At 37.1% G+C, this 18,746-nt stretch overlaps 1 protein-coding gene across 5 annotated transcripts in view; it reads left to right on the top strand.

Annotated features, from left to right (window-relative positions):
• The window catches only part of LOC127621438 (smoothelin-like), a 106,284-nt gene that overhangs the window by 28,000 nt on the left and 59,538 nt on the right, over positions 1-18,746 (top strand). For 4 of the 5 annotated variants that reach the window (XM_052095039.1, XM_052095032.1, XM_052095027.1 and 1 more), the window contains exon 6: positions 10,309-10,384. In XM_052095039.1, coding sequence (XP_051950999.1) covers positions 10,309-10,384 — 76 coding nt within the window. Of the gene's footprint in view, positions 1-5,012; positions 5,074-10,308; positions 10,385-18,746 lie in introns of those variants that run through there. The other variant, XM_052095056.1, reaches the window with a different exon arrangement.

Raw genomic sequence — 18,746 nt, 5'->3', positions numbered from 1 at the left:
GTCTCCTGCTTGATGCCAGTCCTTTCCCATACCGAGTCACGTAGACGTCCAAAGGCTGCACTGGCCTTGACAATCCTGATGTTAACTTCATCGTCTATGTGCACAGCGCGAGACAGTGTACTACCGAGGTAAATAAACTTGTCAACGGCTGAAAGCTTTTGCCCATTCACAAAGATGGTTGGCTCAGTGTAGGGTTTCCAAGGAGCAGGTTGGTATAGGACTTCAGTCTTCTTTGTACTGATTGATAGGCCAAAGTTGTTGCAAGCTGAGGAGAGGTGGTCCATACTGTCCTGTAGATCTTTATTTGAGCCAGCAGCCAGAGCACAGTCATCAGCAAACAAAAGTTCTCGAACAGTGACTTCCTCCACTCTAGTTTTGGCTTGCATCCTCCGCAGACAAGTTCATTGGCATCGTGCGCAATCTCCATGATGGCATGATGGCCAGCGTCAGAGACAAGCAAGAACTCTCTGATCCGTTCCCAATCACAAACGGGGTGAAGCAAGGCTGCGTTTTAGCACCAACGCTCTTCAGCATGGTGTTTTCTGCCATGCTGCAAGACTCATTCCAGAATCACAACACTGGGGTTAACTTCATCTACCGTTTTGACGGTGGGCTATTCAATATACACTGACACACACACACACACACGCACTTGTATTTTTTCATTCATTGGCTGTATGGTGTTAATAGAGTGACTCATCTCTGTGCTGCCTGAAATGTGAAGAATGTTCAAAATGTGTTGCTGCTTTTACATTAACCTCTTCCCTCTCCACTTGTCCTTGTCATTTCAATTCACGTCAACTGTATCCTCAAGTGCTGTTTCTCTGACTCTTTCTCCTAAAGTTGCTTGGGTGAACATCTACACTCATATCTGTTAATGTTTAATTGTTTGTATAATCTAGAACCATTTTTGCCCATAGCCATGTACTAGTAACCAGTCCAATGGCTACATTAACCAACTATGACATGTTTTCAGTGTTGGAAACAAAGGCTGCTTAAACATCTACACTAATACATTTTCATTTGAAAATTACGCATAAATTTATATATATATTATTTATATATATATATATATATATATATATATATATATATAGTTGGTAGTATACAGTGTGAAATTTGCAGTATGCAGTAATCAGCATGCTAGTATTCCATTCTGTACATAGTCAGAAGCTCAGTATGATGTATTAAATGGGTAGTTCAACGAAAACCCAATTCTCATCATTTACTCACCCTAATGCCATCCCAGTTGAAGATTATTAGAAGAATATCCTCACAATGGAAGGATGGTGGCCAGAACTTTGGGGCTCAAAAAAATCACATAAAGGCAGCACTAAAGTAATCCATATGACTTCAGTGGTTAAATCCATATCTTCAGAAGTGATATGATAGGTGTGGGTGAGAAACAGATCAATATTGAAGTCCTTTTTTAACATAAATCTCCACTTTCACTTCCACATTCTTATTTTGTTATTGGCGATTCGCATTCTTTGTTCTTATCGCCACCTACTGGGCAGAGAGGAGAATTTATAGTAAAAAAAATTCTTACAATTTTAAATGTTTCTCACCCAAACCTATCATATCACTCCTGAAGACATGGATTTAGCCACTTGAGTCATATGGATTACTTTTATGCTGCCTTTATATTCTTTTTGAGCTACAAAGTTTAGGCCACCAACATATAAAGAGGAGGTTGCAGTTTATTGCGCATAATATGGAGTTTCTCTTATTAAGAGTCTATACTCCAGACAAAAGGAGTCCTCTAATTTATGTTCTGGTTGCGCTTGAAAGCCTGATTATTTTTGTGTATATGAATATTCAGCGATTCTTACAGTTTCAAAAGGAAAAAAGCTTTTTTTTATGCTTTATTGGGTATAAGTTTTATAGCAAACAAAGCTTGACCTGGGAAACATATTTACTGATTTAATGAGTTAATCAGTGATCTTTAAGAAAGCTAGACTCCAAGATGTTAGGAACTGTTAAGATGAACACATGGGTACAGCCACATGGCATTTATTAATTTCCCTCTGAAACAAAAGTGAAGAATGCAAATCTCATTTCTGACTTCAGACAATATATAAATAAGCTACAGTAACAAATACATTTTAAAGGATTACTTCACCCCAAAAAATTATTCTGTCATTATTTACTCACTCTCATGCCATCCTGGATGTGTATGACTTTCTTACATCTGCTGAAGACAAACAAAGAATTTTGGAAGAATTTCTTATCTCTTTTTGTCCATACAATGCAAGTGAATGGGTGCCAAAATTTGAAGCTCCAAAAATCACACAAGTCGGCTGTGACAGGGCAGAAGGCGGGGCCGGGTCGTGATTATACACACCCTGTAACTTATCAGCCTAATTAAGCCTCTGAGAGGGATAAAGGCCGACTGCGGATGGTGGTGCGACAGAGACAGATCGTTTACGGTCAGCTGACAGTCATGTGTGTTTGTGTCTTTTGTTTTTCATTAAAATATTATTTATATTGTCAAGTCGGTTCTCGCTTCCTCCTTGCCCGTCTATATCCCTTTACACTGGTGCTGAAGACACGGGAAGGAGGAGGGATACGCCGTAGTAGAGTTCTCGCCACTACCATCCACCCCAATAGAGCAGCCGGGGGCGTCTGCCGGGGGACGGAGGAGCCTGGCCGCCTGGAAGCGGAGGAACACCTGCCTACCGCGAGGGGAGAAGGGGCTCCTAACCGACCGTCTGGAGCAGTCAGTGCCGCTGCCAGGGCGGAGGAGTCCCCTACCAGCCGCTGAAACGTGGCATGGTCTGAGACCGCCGACTGCGTGTGGGGAGGGGCTTGCTGTTGACCGCCTGGTGCGGGAGATCCGCTGTCAGTGTCGGAGGAGACCCCTTCTGTTCCCCGAGAACGCGGCGGGGCATTCCGTCCACCAGGGGCTGGTGGACTGCCTTCAATCCACCGAGGGTGGGTGTACAATAGAACGAGGGAGGAATGTGACAGGGCGGAGGGTGGTGCCGGGTCATGATTATACACACCCAGTACCTTATCAGGCTTATTAAGCCTCCGAGAGGGATAAAGGCCGACTGCGGATGGTGGTGCGACAGAGAGAGATTGTTTACGCTCAGCTGACAGTCATGTGTGTGTTTTTGTCTTTTGTTTTTCATAAAAATATTATTTATATTGTCAAGCCGGTTCTCGCCGCCTCCTTTACCTTATATTCCCTTTACATCGGCATAAAAGTAATCAATAAGACTCCAGTGGTTAAAATCAATGTCTTCAGAAGCAAAATGATAGGTGTGTGTGAAAACAGATCAATATTAAGTCCTTTTTTACTATAATTCTCCTCCCTGCTCAGTCAATCGCCACTTTAACGTTCACTTTCATATTCTTCTTGTGTTTTTGGTGATTCACATTCTTCGTGCATATCTCCCCTAATGTGCAGAGAGAAGAATTTCTAGCAAAAAATAACTTAAATATTGATCTGTTTATCACCCACACCTATCATAAACCTTATGTGCTTTTTGGATCGTCAAAATGTTGCCACCCATTCACTTGCATTGTATGGACATACAGAGCTGAAATATTATCCATGGACCACATAAGATGTTTTGCAAAATATCCACACTGCTCTTTTCCATACTCATAAAAGTGGTTCATACGACTTGCGCACTATATTCCAATTGAGTCTAATGATTGCTTTGTGTATAGAATTGAGGATTTTTGTATTATTTAAATAGTTATTAGCATAAAATATATCCCTTTTCCATAGTCTTTAAATCTCTTTCGTGTTCCCGTACATTAAAATATGGTTCTTCAAGATGCATTGCCCCAGGTTTCACGCCAATGACGTCAAACCTGGCACATAATGGCTTTATGCCCCATATTTGAATGTAAGCAAATTCAATTTGAGAGATATAGTGGAAGGGAAGAATCAGACAACTTGGGATATAGTGCATAAGTCATATGGACTATTTTATGACACTTTCAAAGTATTTTTTTTGCCATTTTTGGAGCTGGACAGCACCTGATCACTGTCCGCTTAGACTGGAAAAGGGCGACTTGAACATTATGCAGTATAACTTCTTTTGTGTTCTATAGAAGCAAGAATGTGGGTTTAGAATGACATGAGGGTAAGTAAAGGAATTTTCAGAATGCAGTGAACTGTACTTTTTAAAGTGAGCAAAGAACTACCGTGTACAATTTGTTTGAAAGCGTCAGTTTTGGGCCCATGTTACACTTAACATTTTAATGTTGAATTCATGTTTTAAAAAGGAATTATGATTACTGGCTATTATAAGCAATACCCTACTCATTTATGAATGAGAGAACGGTCTATATTGTGCTACAGATTGCAAGTAATATGTATTAAATAACATAGCTGAGTAGAAAATAGCAAAATGGCCTCTTGCACGTTCTTGACATTTACATATGATTTGAAAGCAGTAGTTTACTTTTGTCCTGGAGTATGAATGTTATTGCCATGTTTGGTCAAAGTGATTACCTTGTGTGCAGCAGCACAATTTTAGTGTTCTGTTTTCATGTCTTGTTTGCTTGGTTTTGTTTTCCTTTTTTTGCAGTTTGGCATCTTTTCCTGTGTACAAAATGTGTCTTTAGAAAAAGAGGATCCAGAATTCCATTGTAGAAGCAGCATCTGTTGTGGCAGTTTTATTGACTTCAACTTTGCTACAGTATATAAAATTAAGTGTAGACTATATACAAAACTCTTGAGTATTCATCTGTTCAAAAGACAGTTCAGCACAAATGTTTCCCAAATATATATTAGGACTTTGACAGTTTTCAGAGTTTAAAAACAATGTGTGGAGACCCAACACATTTTTTCAGGTGCAAAGTTTAAAACGAAGGGTTTCACTGCTGCAGTTTATCTGTTGACCTGCAATATAATGTGAGACAAGAGACCAGGAAAAAGGGGGGTGGGCTGTGAGGAGGAAGGGGAGAGGGGGAGTGGTCAGGAAGAGAATGGGAGTGGTCAGTGTGATTATACATATGCTGATATGGTAGCCAAAGCTCAGTGAATGAGTGCTGCTCTATGTGCCATATACACATGCTGGGAGTGAGAGTTATTGACAGGAACTACAAAAGAAGGTAAATGATTTGTCTATGAAGTAATATAATAGGGTTTTAGCAAATGTTTTTATACATATTCTGTTGTCATAAATAATTTTGTTTTTATTTGACAATTTCCCAAAATTCCAGTGTTTTATATACAGTAGGTTAGAAATACACACATGCCCTTAAATTTAATGAATATGTCGGTTCATTCTTGGTCTTGAATTGCTTTTGGGAAAGAAAATTATGGAAGTTTTCTTGCTTCGATTTAGTTAATCTGTTAAAATATTATTACAATTTTTCTTGAAATATGATATGATATTTTAGTATATGATACTATATTTGGGTCGATATTGTTTTTTGTTTTTGATGCTAATTTCCCCAAAATATTCAGTGTTTAATATAGATATATAGACACGCACACACACTTGTGTCTTTCAAATTTTGGAGGACAAAAATTCAGATTCTTAGTTAATATGTTAAAATTGATAATAAATTGAATTGTCATTCAAATATATTTTAATCATTATATTTGAGCCTTTATTTTTATTAATATTTTCATTTGAATTATTTGTAGAAAGTAGTAGAGTGGGATAAATGTGTCTTTTTGATTGTGTAGGAAAATGTTTTATCAGCAAATTTAAACTGGCACTTGAAATTTTTGTAAGAGAAATTGAATTATAAAAGAGAAGCATTTAGATATTTAGTGAATATGGTGTGTAGTCTTTAGGCCGGTTCATACCTCATTTTTGTGTGTGTGTGTGTGTGTGTGTGTGTGTGTGTGTTTGTGAGTGTTGGAGCAAAAATGACAGACCCCACTACTGTATTTCACTCATCATAAGTTAAGAGTGTGTGGTTCACCAGACTTATTCAGACGCTCATGGAAAATGACTTTGGAAAAGCCTGTCTGCTTCACACACTAGATCTTTTGAGCTTTGTGCTCTCACGTGGCTTACAATTGAGTAAGTTGGTTCATCATTGGTAGTGAGTTTTGCATGTCATTGTTGGTAAAAACTCAAAAGGTGACCATGTAGATCTTGAGGTCTTGTGACTCGTAAGGGGTCACGAGAGTCTGTTTGGCCCACACTTTACTGTGGTCACCATCTGAGGATATTTGTCGGTTGGAAAACTCATCTATATTCCGAATAGCATACTACCATACCTCTCATACTGTTTCTGTAGTATGTACCCTGTGCACAGTATATACACCTTCTATTCGCATGCAATCCTTGGAAGACCTACTAAACTTGCCAATGTGTGTAGTATAACACTGAATCGCACAATTCCCTCACCTTGACCTTCCATTTTCAGTCTGAAATGAGCCAGAGGTAATATTGGCCGTGATATCCAATATCTCCTTGACTCATCATTTGATCAGACGGCCAAAATGTAAGAGAATTATTTTACACAATTTTGTATTAAAAAAGCAAGATAACCATTTTTATTTCCGAGATGATGACTGTACACTGTTTTCATAATTAAACATGCAATGCAATGTGGCAATGTAGCACACTATTGTCTGAAACGTTTATGGTTATATGCTGTGTATTTTTCACATACTATTCTAAAAACATTAAAAGGTACACAGCGTTTACAATGTTGGATGCAGTAAGCAGTACGCTAGTATTCTATTCCGCACATAGTAGCCACTGATAAAGCATGAATATTAGTTGAAAATCTGAGAAACTGATTAATCTTTCACATACAGTACATATGCTTAGAGGTGACCTCAAGTTGACTTCAGTAGGAGACATTTTTCCTGTATTGCTTTGGTAACCGTCCTGTAATTATAGTCTAGAAATATGTATCAACTGCTTCTGTGTAACTTCTGCAACTTTTACTGAGAGAAACGTGATGCGTAGCTTTGTAAAATATTGCAGGTTTACTATGTGTCAATATATTCTTGTTAGTCACCTATTTACATATTTTAGGTTTAAATAATCCCCTCAGAATGGCTTCCAAGACTTCTGTTGATCCAGAACAATAATACATCCAAACACATGACCTTGTGTAAAGCCTGATTTGTGTGTTTGTGTTGGGCTGCTGATTAACAGCGGATTGGTGTTTATAGTACCTATAGCTCTTAATACTTTTACAGCAGCCAGACAAGGTCACCAACAATGTAAAAAAAACAAAGTCCAAAGCATTAAGCCAACTCTTGAGATTTTTAGCTCAAAATACAGCCCCATTTACAACATACAGAAACACAAATCAATCTCTTGTTGTGTCTGGTACACCTGTCGGAAGGGATTTTTTTTTTTTTTTTTACACTATTCTTTAATTCTGCACTTCAATAAACATCAGACACTTTCAATTTAAAGGTGAAAAGCATGTTTTTTTTTAATGATGTTTAAGGGAATAGTTCATCCAAAAATTACAAAATTCTGCCATTGCTTATGTTGTTCCAAACCCTAAAAGCACCCAAAAGTTAAATAATAAAATTAGTGCATGTGACTTGCATCATTTTCCAAGTTTTCTTCAAGACGCTCGATCAGTTTGTGTAATGAACAGACCAAAATGTAAGTCTTTATTGACTCTCGAAACAAATTAAATTATTTATCAACTCGCTTGTGTCATGACGTCATGGTGTTTGGTCTTGAGACTTGCAAGAATCATTGAGGTTGAGATTATTGACGTGTTACTATATTTGATTTTGGCTCTATATATATATATATACTAGTGCTGTCAGTCAATTACATTTTGAAGTTAATCATGACTAATTCGGTTTTTAAAGTGCTGAAATTTGAAACTATTCTTATTTTTGGTCAAAATGCATTCATTTCAGTCTTAGAAAAGAAAAGAATATGTAGCAATATAATATTTATTAACATTTTACAAACAAAGCCTTCCACAGTATAATGATAGAAATGCTCTAAAATAGCACCAATTCAAGTAACATTAAACATTTCCTAAAGTCTAAGTGGGAGTTTGACTAATTGAAAGAACTAGTCTCCCCATTGGTTTAGTATTCATTGCAATTGGCATTAAATCTCTTACTCTCATCCTCCACAATATTAATCTACTGGTAGATTGTGGCTATCCACTTTCCTACAGCAATCGTGAAGCTGAGTTCATGATTTGTGTCAGGGCTTCAATGCTAGCGTCTAGCGCTACATTGAACTCGACATGAAAAGCTATTGCAGACACAATTTAATTCTGGGTTTTGGGGATAAGTTAAGGTTTGGTGTGCTTCTGTGGTAATTAAAATATGCCTTACATAGGCCAGGCATGAAAACTCCTCACCTTTCGGCGAATTTCGCCGTTTTAAAAACAAAATGGGTCACCTACGTGACTTGTGCAGATCCGATGAAAAAACATTTGGGGGTGTTGGGGTGTGTGTGATGTATCTATAGTTACCATAAACTTCGCGGCTTTAAATACCAATCATCATTCCTAATGCCGACTGACAGCCAATCCGAGTCAGAGAGTACGGCAGAATTTTTTTCAAAGTCACACCGCGAATCTGACAACTGGACACACTGCCGAACAAAGACAGTTCTGCACGTCGAAAAGCAAGCCTGAGGTAAGCTAGCTTACAATGTTATTTGCATTCTCTATGGGTTCCGGGAGGGCTCGCACTAACGTGCTTTCATACAGTACGTGACCTTAACTTGTGCAGCGATTGGTGGAAACAAATATACCTCTATTAATAATATTTAACGAAGTGACTTCCAATAATTTCCTCAGTGCATAACTTACTTGATTCCACAGACATATTCTCCATCTGTAAATGTTAGAAAGTTATGCAAATATTTCCATTTTGAGGTCATGAGTGGACGAGCCTTCAGCAGGCTAAACTTCCGTGAACGAGCATGCGCGCCGAACAGACGGAGCGCAATAGAATAGGAGCGCAATAATTCTGACTAAAATATACATTAACACTAAATAATAAATAGATTTTGCTAATATATTTGTTGTTGAATATTTGTTGTTGATGGTGAACATAAATGTGCTAGAGAATTTCAAACCTACAAGTGTATTTTTATGATATCAGTTTTGTTTTTATTTTCATTTTAAGTTTAGTAAATTTTACTACTTCTTTAAAAAGCATTATTTTGTTTTTAGATCGTAATGTTTGCAATGTTAGAGTGTAATGTGATTTGACCCCTTTTTTGGATAGACTGAAAGGTTGCATTCACTGTTTGTTTTCATAGCCTTCAATATGAACATTGTTTGTAGGACAATATTTACCAGGATATGAAATAACTTTTTTTTTGTTTAAATTAAATACAGATTTAAAAAAGAAAGAAAAGAAAAAAGTTAAATACTGAGATTATACCATCGCCATTTAGCCCCAAAATTCAGATTTCTTTGGCAATTGCCCAACCCTAACTTATGGCATGCTTTAAATGCTGAATTTCCATTTTTAGCGAAGCAGTAGGCTAATGATAAATTAACAATTATCCGTTCTGCATTAATAATTCAATTTGTTTGAGCCTGGAGCAGGAATGCTCCCTTGCGAGGACGGTTTTTACGCCCGCGGATACGGTTCTGTGCGCTCGTACTACATACACGCACCTGATTAATTAAAATGTGCTATATACAGTATATATAATGTCGATTGGATTGGATTTTTTTGCTGCCGTATTCTTCTCACCTTTTTTACCCCTGACCAGTTTTCATGCCTGATAGGCTGAAAGATACTTGATATTTATCACAAATCCCATTTGGGCTTGTTTTGTTTATCAAATAGTGCTAAGAGCTTCTTTCTCCATAATTTTATTACTGTCAGGTAATTGCTGTCAGATATTCTTTTAATTACTGAGATAATGACCTCTATCATAGGAGAGAGCGTAACGGTCATCTAGCGTGTTATGACGGTACCCCCCCATGTAATGTCTATGGGACCGCTGCGTTGTGCTATTTTATACTAATCTTTTAGGCTCATCTTTGTAGAAGGGCTCTGGTGCTGTTGTGTGTGTTTGTGGTGTGTGCGTCAGTGTAATGACTCTGGGCGGACACATTACCAAGGTGCCACCCTTCACACCAGTGTTTATGCTGTATTAATGGTAAATGTGTTAATCGCGTTTAAGAAAAATGAATGCGTTAAACTTTGGCTTACTTTGTAGATAATTTTTATCATTCTGATAGTTTAATTTGTATTTTATAATTAGTTTAATTTGTATTTTATAATTATTTTCTTGTATGTATATTGAATCTACATTTTACTATTACTTTCGTCATTTAATAGGGATTCAAAAGCACTGTATTTACCATATTGTGTATGCATATCTGTTTATTTGGTTATTTATTTATTTTGCCTGCTTACAGGACGGGCAGAGAGGGAACATCAGCAACGCAGAAATGCTCATCAGCCAGTCGGAGAGAATTGAGAACCACAGAGACGGCAAGTTAACATTTCACAAAAACTGTATTGCACACATCTGTACTTTAAAAGTTGAAAGCAAACACTATGCTTTAGTGGTGACGCATCTCATAGGGAGATTTTTTTTTAATAAATAACAAGATTAAAACAAAGATTTGGCAGGACAGTCTCTAGTACTACTGACTGAACATACTAAATTTGGCGATAGTATGTCAAAAGTTATTCAGCTGAAATCAGTCTGTGCTCATTGAAATTCAAAGCACTGCCCCTAGTGGCTGAAGTGGAAAGTGTTGTTTTTAAAATCTGGACATGCGTAAGCTCCAGTGCTGTGAGTGGTGCCAAAGTAAGTTGTTTTTAGTTGTAAATGTTGTAATGCAGTTAACATGAATGCATATTTTATTAACTATACACCCCAACCCTAACTGTCAGTGCAGTAAAAATGTAATCTTAAATAGAAAATTATGTGAACATGATTACTTCCTGCATTTCACTGCTTTCAGCAGCACCTGAGAAAAGATAAACACATTTGAATTGATGCAAAAATGACTGATGGGAGATTGCGCTCATCAAGGTAACAGCACATTCTGTAGCAACATGTTTTGCTGTGTCATGTTGGTCTAGTAAGCATATCTAAAGGAGGCCCATGGCAAATTACTGGCTTTTAGACTTTTTCAGGTCCATTTGTATGTGTATCTGATGAAATAAATATATTGTTTACTCCTTCCAGACAGCAAAAGCTCTTCCTCTTCCCAAAAAGTTTATTGAAGCAGCATTTACACCAAGGTAGACTACTTTGTTGGAGTAGTCTACCCCCACCAGGTCAACCCTATATTTAGTCTGTTGAATTTACGGAGTTCTTGTGGCCCTGAAATTTGTGGTGTTTTTGGCCCTTCCTTAGCTGCTCTGCCCAGTAATTGTGGCCACGGTGAGAGCAGGGCCAAGCACAGACAGTCGTAATGACTGCACAAATTAGACATTTTGGGAAGCCACTGTTTGTTATTCAGACAAAGGAAGTTTGAGGCTGGGACAGGACAGGCAAGAGTGGTTTATATATGAGTATTGTTTAGAGAAAGAGGGAGGGGCAAGTTTATTGTCTTTCAAACATTTTGATGTTTGGGTCAGAGAGTCAAAGCTGCTGCTGTATGATTTTTGTATTTTTCTTTATACAATACTTTGTAATATACCAGGTTAATATGCAGAGGCAGCTAAAAGTAAGCCAATCATAGGTCGATTTCCCCAGGAAGAGTAAACACTTGCTTGGTTTCTATGCAGAAATTTTTATGCTCATTTTAATTGTGCTTTCTAGAAAACCTAAATGGAAACTTTGATATGTGCTAGGCAAAGGTGTATTTTCAGGAGCTTTGCAAAAGTCAAAATGTTCATTAAGGTGATGGAAACCATTTATTTGCAAAACTATGAGGTGTTTTGACCATTCGTGCACATGTTATGGGTATGCGATAGCTTGATGTGACTGGCCCAATGAAAGGTCCGACCTTGGCCCACAATTCTTCGAAAATAGCCCATGACTTATGGAAGTATTTAACCCACAGTGGGTCGTTAAAGTGGGCAATCCGCAGGAACAGCTTTGAGTGAGGGCACTCCCAGGTACGGAGGCTATTCCATCATAACAAGTGGCTCCCTCAAGATACAAGATACTGACAAGTTACTCAAGAACGTAGTGGATAGAAATGCGCAAAGATTCCCATTTTCTTTAGTCATATTTGTAGATTGCTAAAAATATGAAACATTTGGAAAGAAACCCAGATAATGTGGCCTAATAAAACTGCACTGTTTGAGCATCCTGACCAGCCCAACACTGAAACCACCAATAGCTTGGGGTGGGGCTACCTATTTGGCGACCAATGGAACATGGGCGGGGGGGGACCTGTTTGAAATAGTAATTCTTTTTGCATTATTTAGCCATATGGATTGGCTAAAATAATTATTTCAAACAGGTCTCCAGAACACTCCACCCATCCACCACTGGTCGTTCAAATGGACAGTCCCATCAAAAATAAAGGCATTGGTCTACAAAATGTGCATAAAAAAACATATGTTTACCTGAGGTGAATAAATTTGTTGTTTGATAAGAAGACGTGCATAAACTACAATGGAAACACTTTTACCAAATATATTCCTTTACAATTTATGTAGAAAATATAGATGTGCATCAAAAACGTAATTTGACTTTGCCTCAATCCATGTGAATACATGCAGTAATTCACTCAGAGAATACATCAATATCATCACAATTGTTGCTCTGGTTATACTGAAATGCCAGATCCTGTCTTAAAAATTATAGTATTGACGCTTCGGTAAGCTCCGCCCTCCTTGGTTATGGTTACTAATTACATTAGTGTAATTAAAAAGAACTGCTTATAACGTCTCATAACACACTCATTTTTATGCTGTGAACTCTTTATTTACTATCACCTTCACTAAGACCTGAATCAATAACTCATTTAATTGAAAGTTATTCACTTTTATTTACCTTGGAATTAATGTAGGGTGTCCTCACTGATGTTATAAGTTCATTTTGGAATGAGGAATGGCACACTTTAATCCATATCATGCTCTTAATATTTATTTAAATAAAAATCACTGTGTGTATCTTCTCTAGACACCTTGTGTCACTATTACAAGTGACCCAGTGACATGTTTTTTTTGTTTTGTTTTTGCATAAGTTTGATAAAATCATGCTTAAAACTACCCAAACACACATTACTTGCATAGGCTCTCATTGTAAAAATAAAGGAAGCACTTCTCAGAGAAATGGCAGTGGGGCAACAGTTGCTAAGACAGGATTGGTCAGAAATGCTTTTAAGGCAAGGCTTAGCGAAGGGTCAATTAACTCCCAGAACTGTCTGACACGCTTTAGTTCATCAGAGCATTTCGTCTACACGCTCTTAACCCCAGGAAATGCATTATTTTTAATAAAAGTATCTTCAGTGGCTTCAGCTACAATTTTCATATCTATCTTATGACAATTTTCCCTGAAGTGGCTATTTTATTTCCTTAAACACATGTGATGGAAACTAGGGATGTACATTTCCAGTTATTTTGTAGTCAAGTATTCTAACACGTAAAATAACAAGTAATCGATAACTTGAAATTTAGAATTTAAGTTCCACCTTCAATCTTTGAACCCATTTAAAAAATAAAAAAAAACTAGCACTATACATAAACATCTAGATTCAAAATTGACACACAAAAAATAAGACATTAGCACTCTCTCAAAGAAGCATACATTCCCTGTCTTCTGAAGTGATACAATAACTTTAAATAGTTTATTTAAACCTAAATGTTTTTTGGGGGTGAAAAGTTAAGTTTTAACTACAAGATTTAGATAAGAGAAGTCGTTTTATTGTTGCCCACGACAGGCAAAAGCACAAAGGAAAATACAATTGCAATATTCGAGTAGTGTTTTTACAAGTTGAATATTTAAATGTGCACTCAGTCATTTTATCCTCATTAAAAAAGTTTAACTTCTGAAGACATGAATTGTAATTTTGCAAAATATCTTGGAAATCATGACTACTTGCATTAAAATCAAGACTCATAGTCTTATCATAGTCACATCAGTAACCTTAAAAGCTGTTTTATTGTACATGGAGAGGGTCGACACATGGGGGCTGCCATGTTAGAATCACATGACCAGCCGAATACTACTCACTAAATCTCAGTAACCGTCCTGTTATTGGACACTTTCACTCACTGATTAAAGTAATCATGACTGACTGTGAATACAAAATTTATATAATGGCATCTGAAACTGAAAACTATTGATTTTAAATTTTGCTGCATCCAAGCCGCTAAGTGTCAGTGTCAAAGATGACACAAAGACAAAAGTTACTGACTGCACCTTTAAAGCTTGTAGCGGTACGAAATCACACATTTACATTTGCACCTGTCCTTAATCACCTTGATTGGTGACTCCATGAGAGACTTTAAAAGATTGGAGGGGCGGCGTTCACATGAAAACGAGTGGAATGAAATGCAGGTGTAATTGATTGCAGTAACAAAGGAGGCGGTGGAAACTTTACTGGAGTGTCTGATCGAAGTGTGCTGCCAATGCACTGTCCAATTCAACAGAGGTCCGGCATCACTGTTCGGTGATTGAGATCTCTGAGGATCACGTTGCATCGAAAGCAACTGATTGGAATCTATACTTCATTGCCGATAGTGCTGGCATAGAAGTTGAGGAGAAGTGTGCAGTGTTAACCAGGGATTTGGCTCTTCAGTTTCTCCACCTAACCTCTGGAGTTTCCCCAAACGAGTTGCCTGTGGAGAACCATCTTCAGATCTCATACTGTTTGACACATGCACACGCACACCCATGCACATGTTTATTAATAATTGTATTTGTAATGTTTGTGTATACGTATGATGTGTTAATTTATATTAGTCCATGTGTTGGCTATGTAAAAATACACTTTGCTCAATTCATCTTATTAAATTAATTAATTATAATTTGTATTTAACCCCACGAACTCCACTGTTACAAGCTGAACGAGTACTCGATTAATCGAATACTCGTGCAATTCCCTAATGGAAACACTACTATATTCGCAATTTTTTTTGCCGATTATTCAGATTTTCCTCATCAATTTAATTTGGAACTTCGATTTAAACATGACTATTGTTGCCATGTCATGCCACTCTTACAAATGAAACAATGTTTTAATAGCACCACAGTGTGAAAAACTAACAGAGACTCTCCAAAATTTGGAATATGCATTTTCCTTACCAACTATCCAATGAAACGTTACCTCAAAATCAAAAGACCAGATTGGTATCTGCTTTGAAAATCCATGCCTCTGCCACATGTTGAGCTTTCTGGGTGGAAAATGGAAACAAATGAATAAAGAAAACTTATGGCAGAGGGAGTTTGTTGTGCTGTGGTCTATGGATAGTCAGGCATTTGTCTGACAGTGTGGAGAGTTTTTCTTTGTGCTGAAGGAGAGGAATGCGTCTGGAGTTTGGATCTTCAAACTTCATTGCCTGCCACATAACTTGTGGTAAACAAAGCAAACAAGATGGTAATCAAATTAAGATCTCAACTAGGCCAGAGCTCAGGACATGATGCTGGATAAAAGTGCCACAAAACCTCAATTATACTCATCTTAGACATGTCAGTTATATTCAGTTAACTTTAATTTATTGAATGGAGTAATTTAAGTCCAACAATGCAAACATAAACATAATGAGCCATTAATTTATAATGTTAAACTGTATATGGGCACTTCTATATAACTTTGGGCACTTTCATGTCCTAGTGGTTGGTTTGTATTAAAAAAACAGATTCATTGTTTTTCTTTTTGTTTTATGAAGGTCACATTAAAACTAACTTGTAAACTTTTTACCAGGCCTTCATTTATTTTTGGTACTTTTCAAATGCCTTTTGGGTATATTTGATCTTTTTAGCCTTGTCTCAGACCCAGATTTTCAATGTTAAACTGTTAAAATCCATTATAAAAATACAAATTATTACATGTTTTAAACTATGATAATATAAATAAAGAGTGAAATAATGATAAATTGTAAATTTATTTCTATAATTGTTTTTGTAAATTATGACTGTCCCAGAGTTGTGGCTTAATTTCCACCACATCAAACAATTTTGCCCTGAGTAAAAGTTAGCCCGTCTGGCACCAAGAATCATCCATGCGATTATCTACTCAGCCAATGGTGTGGCAGCGGTGCAGTGCATAAAATCATTCAGATACGGGTCAGGAGCTTCAGTTAATGTTCACATCAACCATCAGAATGTGGGAAAAAATGTGATCTCAGTGATTTGGACCATGGCATGATCATTGGTGCGATGGGCTGGTTTGAGTATTTCTGTTACTGCTGATCTCCTGGGATTTTCACACACAACAGTCTCTAGAATTTACTCAGAATGAAATGCCAAAAACAAAAAACATCCAGTGAGTGGCAGTTCTGTGGATGGAAACACCTTGTTGATGAGAGAGGTCTACAGAAAATGGCCAGACGGGTTCGAACAGACAAAGTCTATGTTAACTCAGATAACCACTCTGTACAATTGTGGTGAGAAGAATATCACAGCAGAATGCTATTCTGAGATGCGGGTTGGCGCTGTTTTGTCGGCACAAGGGGGACCAAAACAATATTTGGCTGATGGTTTTTTTATGTGGCTGATCAGTCAAAATATTAAGGAAAATTTTATTTCTCATGACATGACCCCATTAAAACTCAAGTGTGTAATTTCTGTGCTAATAGCATTATTATTTTCAAACAGATTTGTTCAAACTCTCCTTAGTCTTTCATTGGTTAAACAAACAGATACTCCCGCCCCAAACTTACACCATTTGTTGAGCCAATGTTGCTTTGTCAAGCTGATCGGGATGCCCAAAGAAACTCAATGTTTTGAAAGCACGTGAATGCCTTATAGTTAAGTGTGTGGCTGCACATTATACTGGTATAGGAGAAAGTATTTTAACAAAAAAAATGACACACTTCAGCTTTAAACAGATTGTTTGGATAAAAAATCCAGCACTTTGAACACTCATCATAAATCTCAAATATAAGAAAGCAAATTTGAAAAGGCCTTTTAAGGAGGGTATACTGGCTGGGCAAACAATGAAAAGAATGCAAGACATAGATTAAGCACTCTCAAAAGCAAAGACTGTGCTCTGCTTCTTCAGAGAATTGAGAATGGTGGAAACAGAACGATACTTCCTGACCAGATGTGAAAAGTATCAGGATGTCGGGTAGACTGCTGTCATACAGATTACAGGGATCTGCTCACAAATGGCGTTACCTTAAAAGAGCATTAGCTCTCTCTCATTACGGCAATAGACTTTGACCAGTGAGAACGTAAATCTCTGAAATACTGTCAATTTGGATGAAATACAAATTGTAATGTTTTTTTTCCCAACGGTCTTGAAAAACCTGGAAATATCAGCAGAAAATTCAGGGAAATGAATAAAATCTTTAAAAACTCTTCAAAGTTATGGATATTTCTATAGAGCAAAAAATGTTTTCTTAATATGTTTAGTTCCGAAAAATATTTTATTGCCAAGAAATAACTTTTTGTGATTGCAGTCTTTATCAATTTGATTAAAAAAAACTTATCTAGTAATGATGAACAACTGGAAATGTCATGGAGATTCATTGGCCAGAAGTTGTGGGTTTTTTAATGAAATAATTAGGTTATACATTTTAGGTCTTTACATTTTGTAATGATTTTCCCCCTTTGATTGGAGCCACCTTTATGGTGACGTGGAGCATAAATGTAACATTTTGCTATAGTAGGCTTAAAGATCGACTCTGAACATGAGAGACTTGTCACTTCCTGCACCCACCATGTGTTCTCTGTGGCCTATATCCCTGTCCTAGCCACCCCCCACCCCACCCAGCAGCCTTTGCTCTTGAGTGTGCATATACTCAGGAAATGTGAAAGGAAATGTCTCTATCTCCACCCAGCATGCACAGCTCATTACAATAACCATCTGACATTCCTTTGGCTATAGTCCTGTTCATTTGGTCTGCATCTAGCTGCCTATATTTTCTTTATTTATATAAAAATAATATAAAAATGTGTGTGAATGAACCTATATTTTGGTTTAAGAATATGATTTTGTATCTGTTTGTTTAACTAATGTATTCAAAATGATATATGTGCTACTTACACTAATTTTAAAGGAAGTATTTGTATTTTATAGAACTTCAAGCTGAAGTGTACATTTCGGTCTTCAAACACTTTCTCCTATATGCTTAATATGCAGAAAAACTAAGAGTAAGCCATTCTTAGGCTAATTTTCTCAAAAACTGTAAACACTGTGTCTGTGACTACGCATTCTCCTCAATATTGAGATTACTGCTTGAAATCTCGAAAACGCATGTGACCATATTGGGCTTGTAATCTAAACCCTCATCTGTATTTGAACAGCAGCGAGGCGGTACCTACACACCTGTCAATCAACTGGTGTGCTAAAACAAGAGATTTCAACTTTGCCAGTTACATGCCGTTTCGAAAGGAAATTACCGTCAGATTAGAAAACTGAAGCGCAAATATTAATACATGCTCAAGAACTTTGCGGAAATACTTTAGTGTGTCTGATTTTAACATGCGGCAGCACAAGAGGCTGTTTCTCAATGTGCTTTCTTATGTCTTCCTACATTCTCGTGGACACATTCGACGTCATAATCCACTGCCTAAATTGAATTTTAATAGAGCTGTTCAGCTTTGATTCCACAAACCGGAAGAGCATTCACCATGGGTTCCCTCTGGATTTTCCTATTGGTTTTTATAATGGGTTTTTTGAATTTATGAGAAAAATAAGGACTGTGGTTAACATTACTTGATAAAACGTAGACGTTTTGTTCTAAAACATAAATTACATACAGTCATACCTCAAAC

This window comes from Xyrauchen texanus, chromosome 3 (genome assembly GCF_025860055.1).
Source record: "Xyrauchen texanus isolate HMW12.3.18 chromosome 3, RBS_HiC_50CHRs, whole genome shotgun sequence".
Classification (NCBI taxonomy): Eukaryota; Metazoa; Chordata; class Actinopteri; order Cypriniformes; family Catostomidae; genus Xyrauchen; species Xyrauchen texanus.
This window is presented reverse-complemented; position numbering and strand designations above follow the sequence as displayed.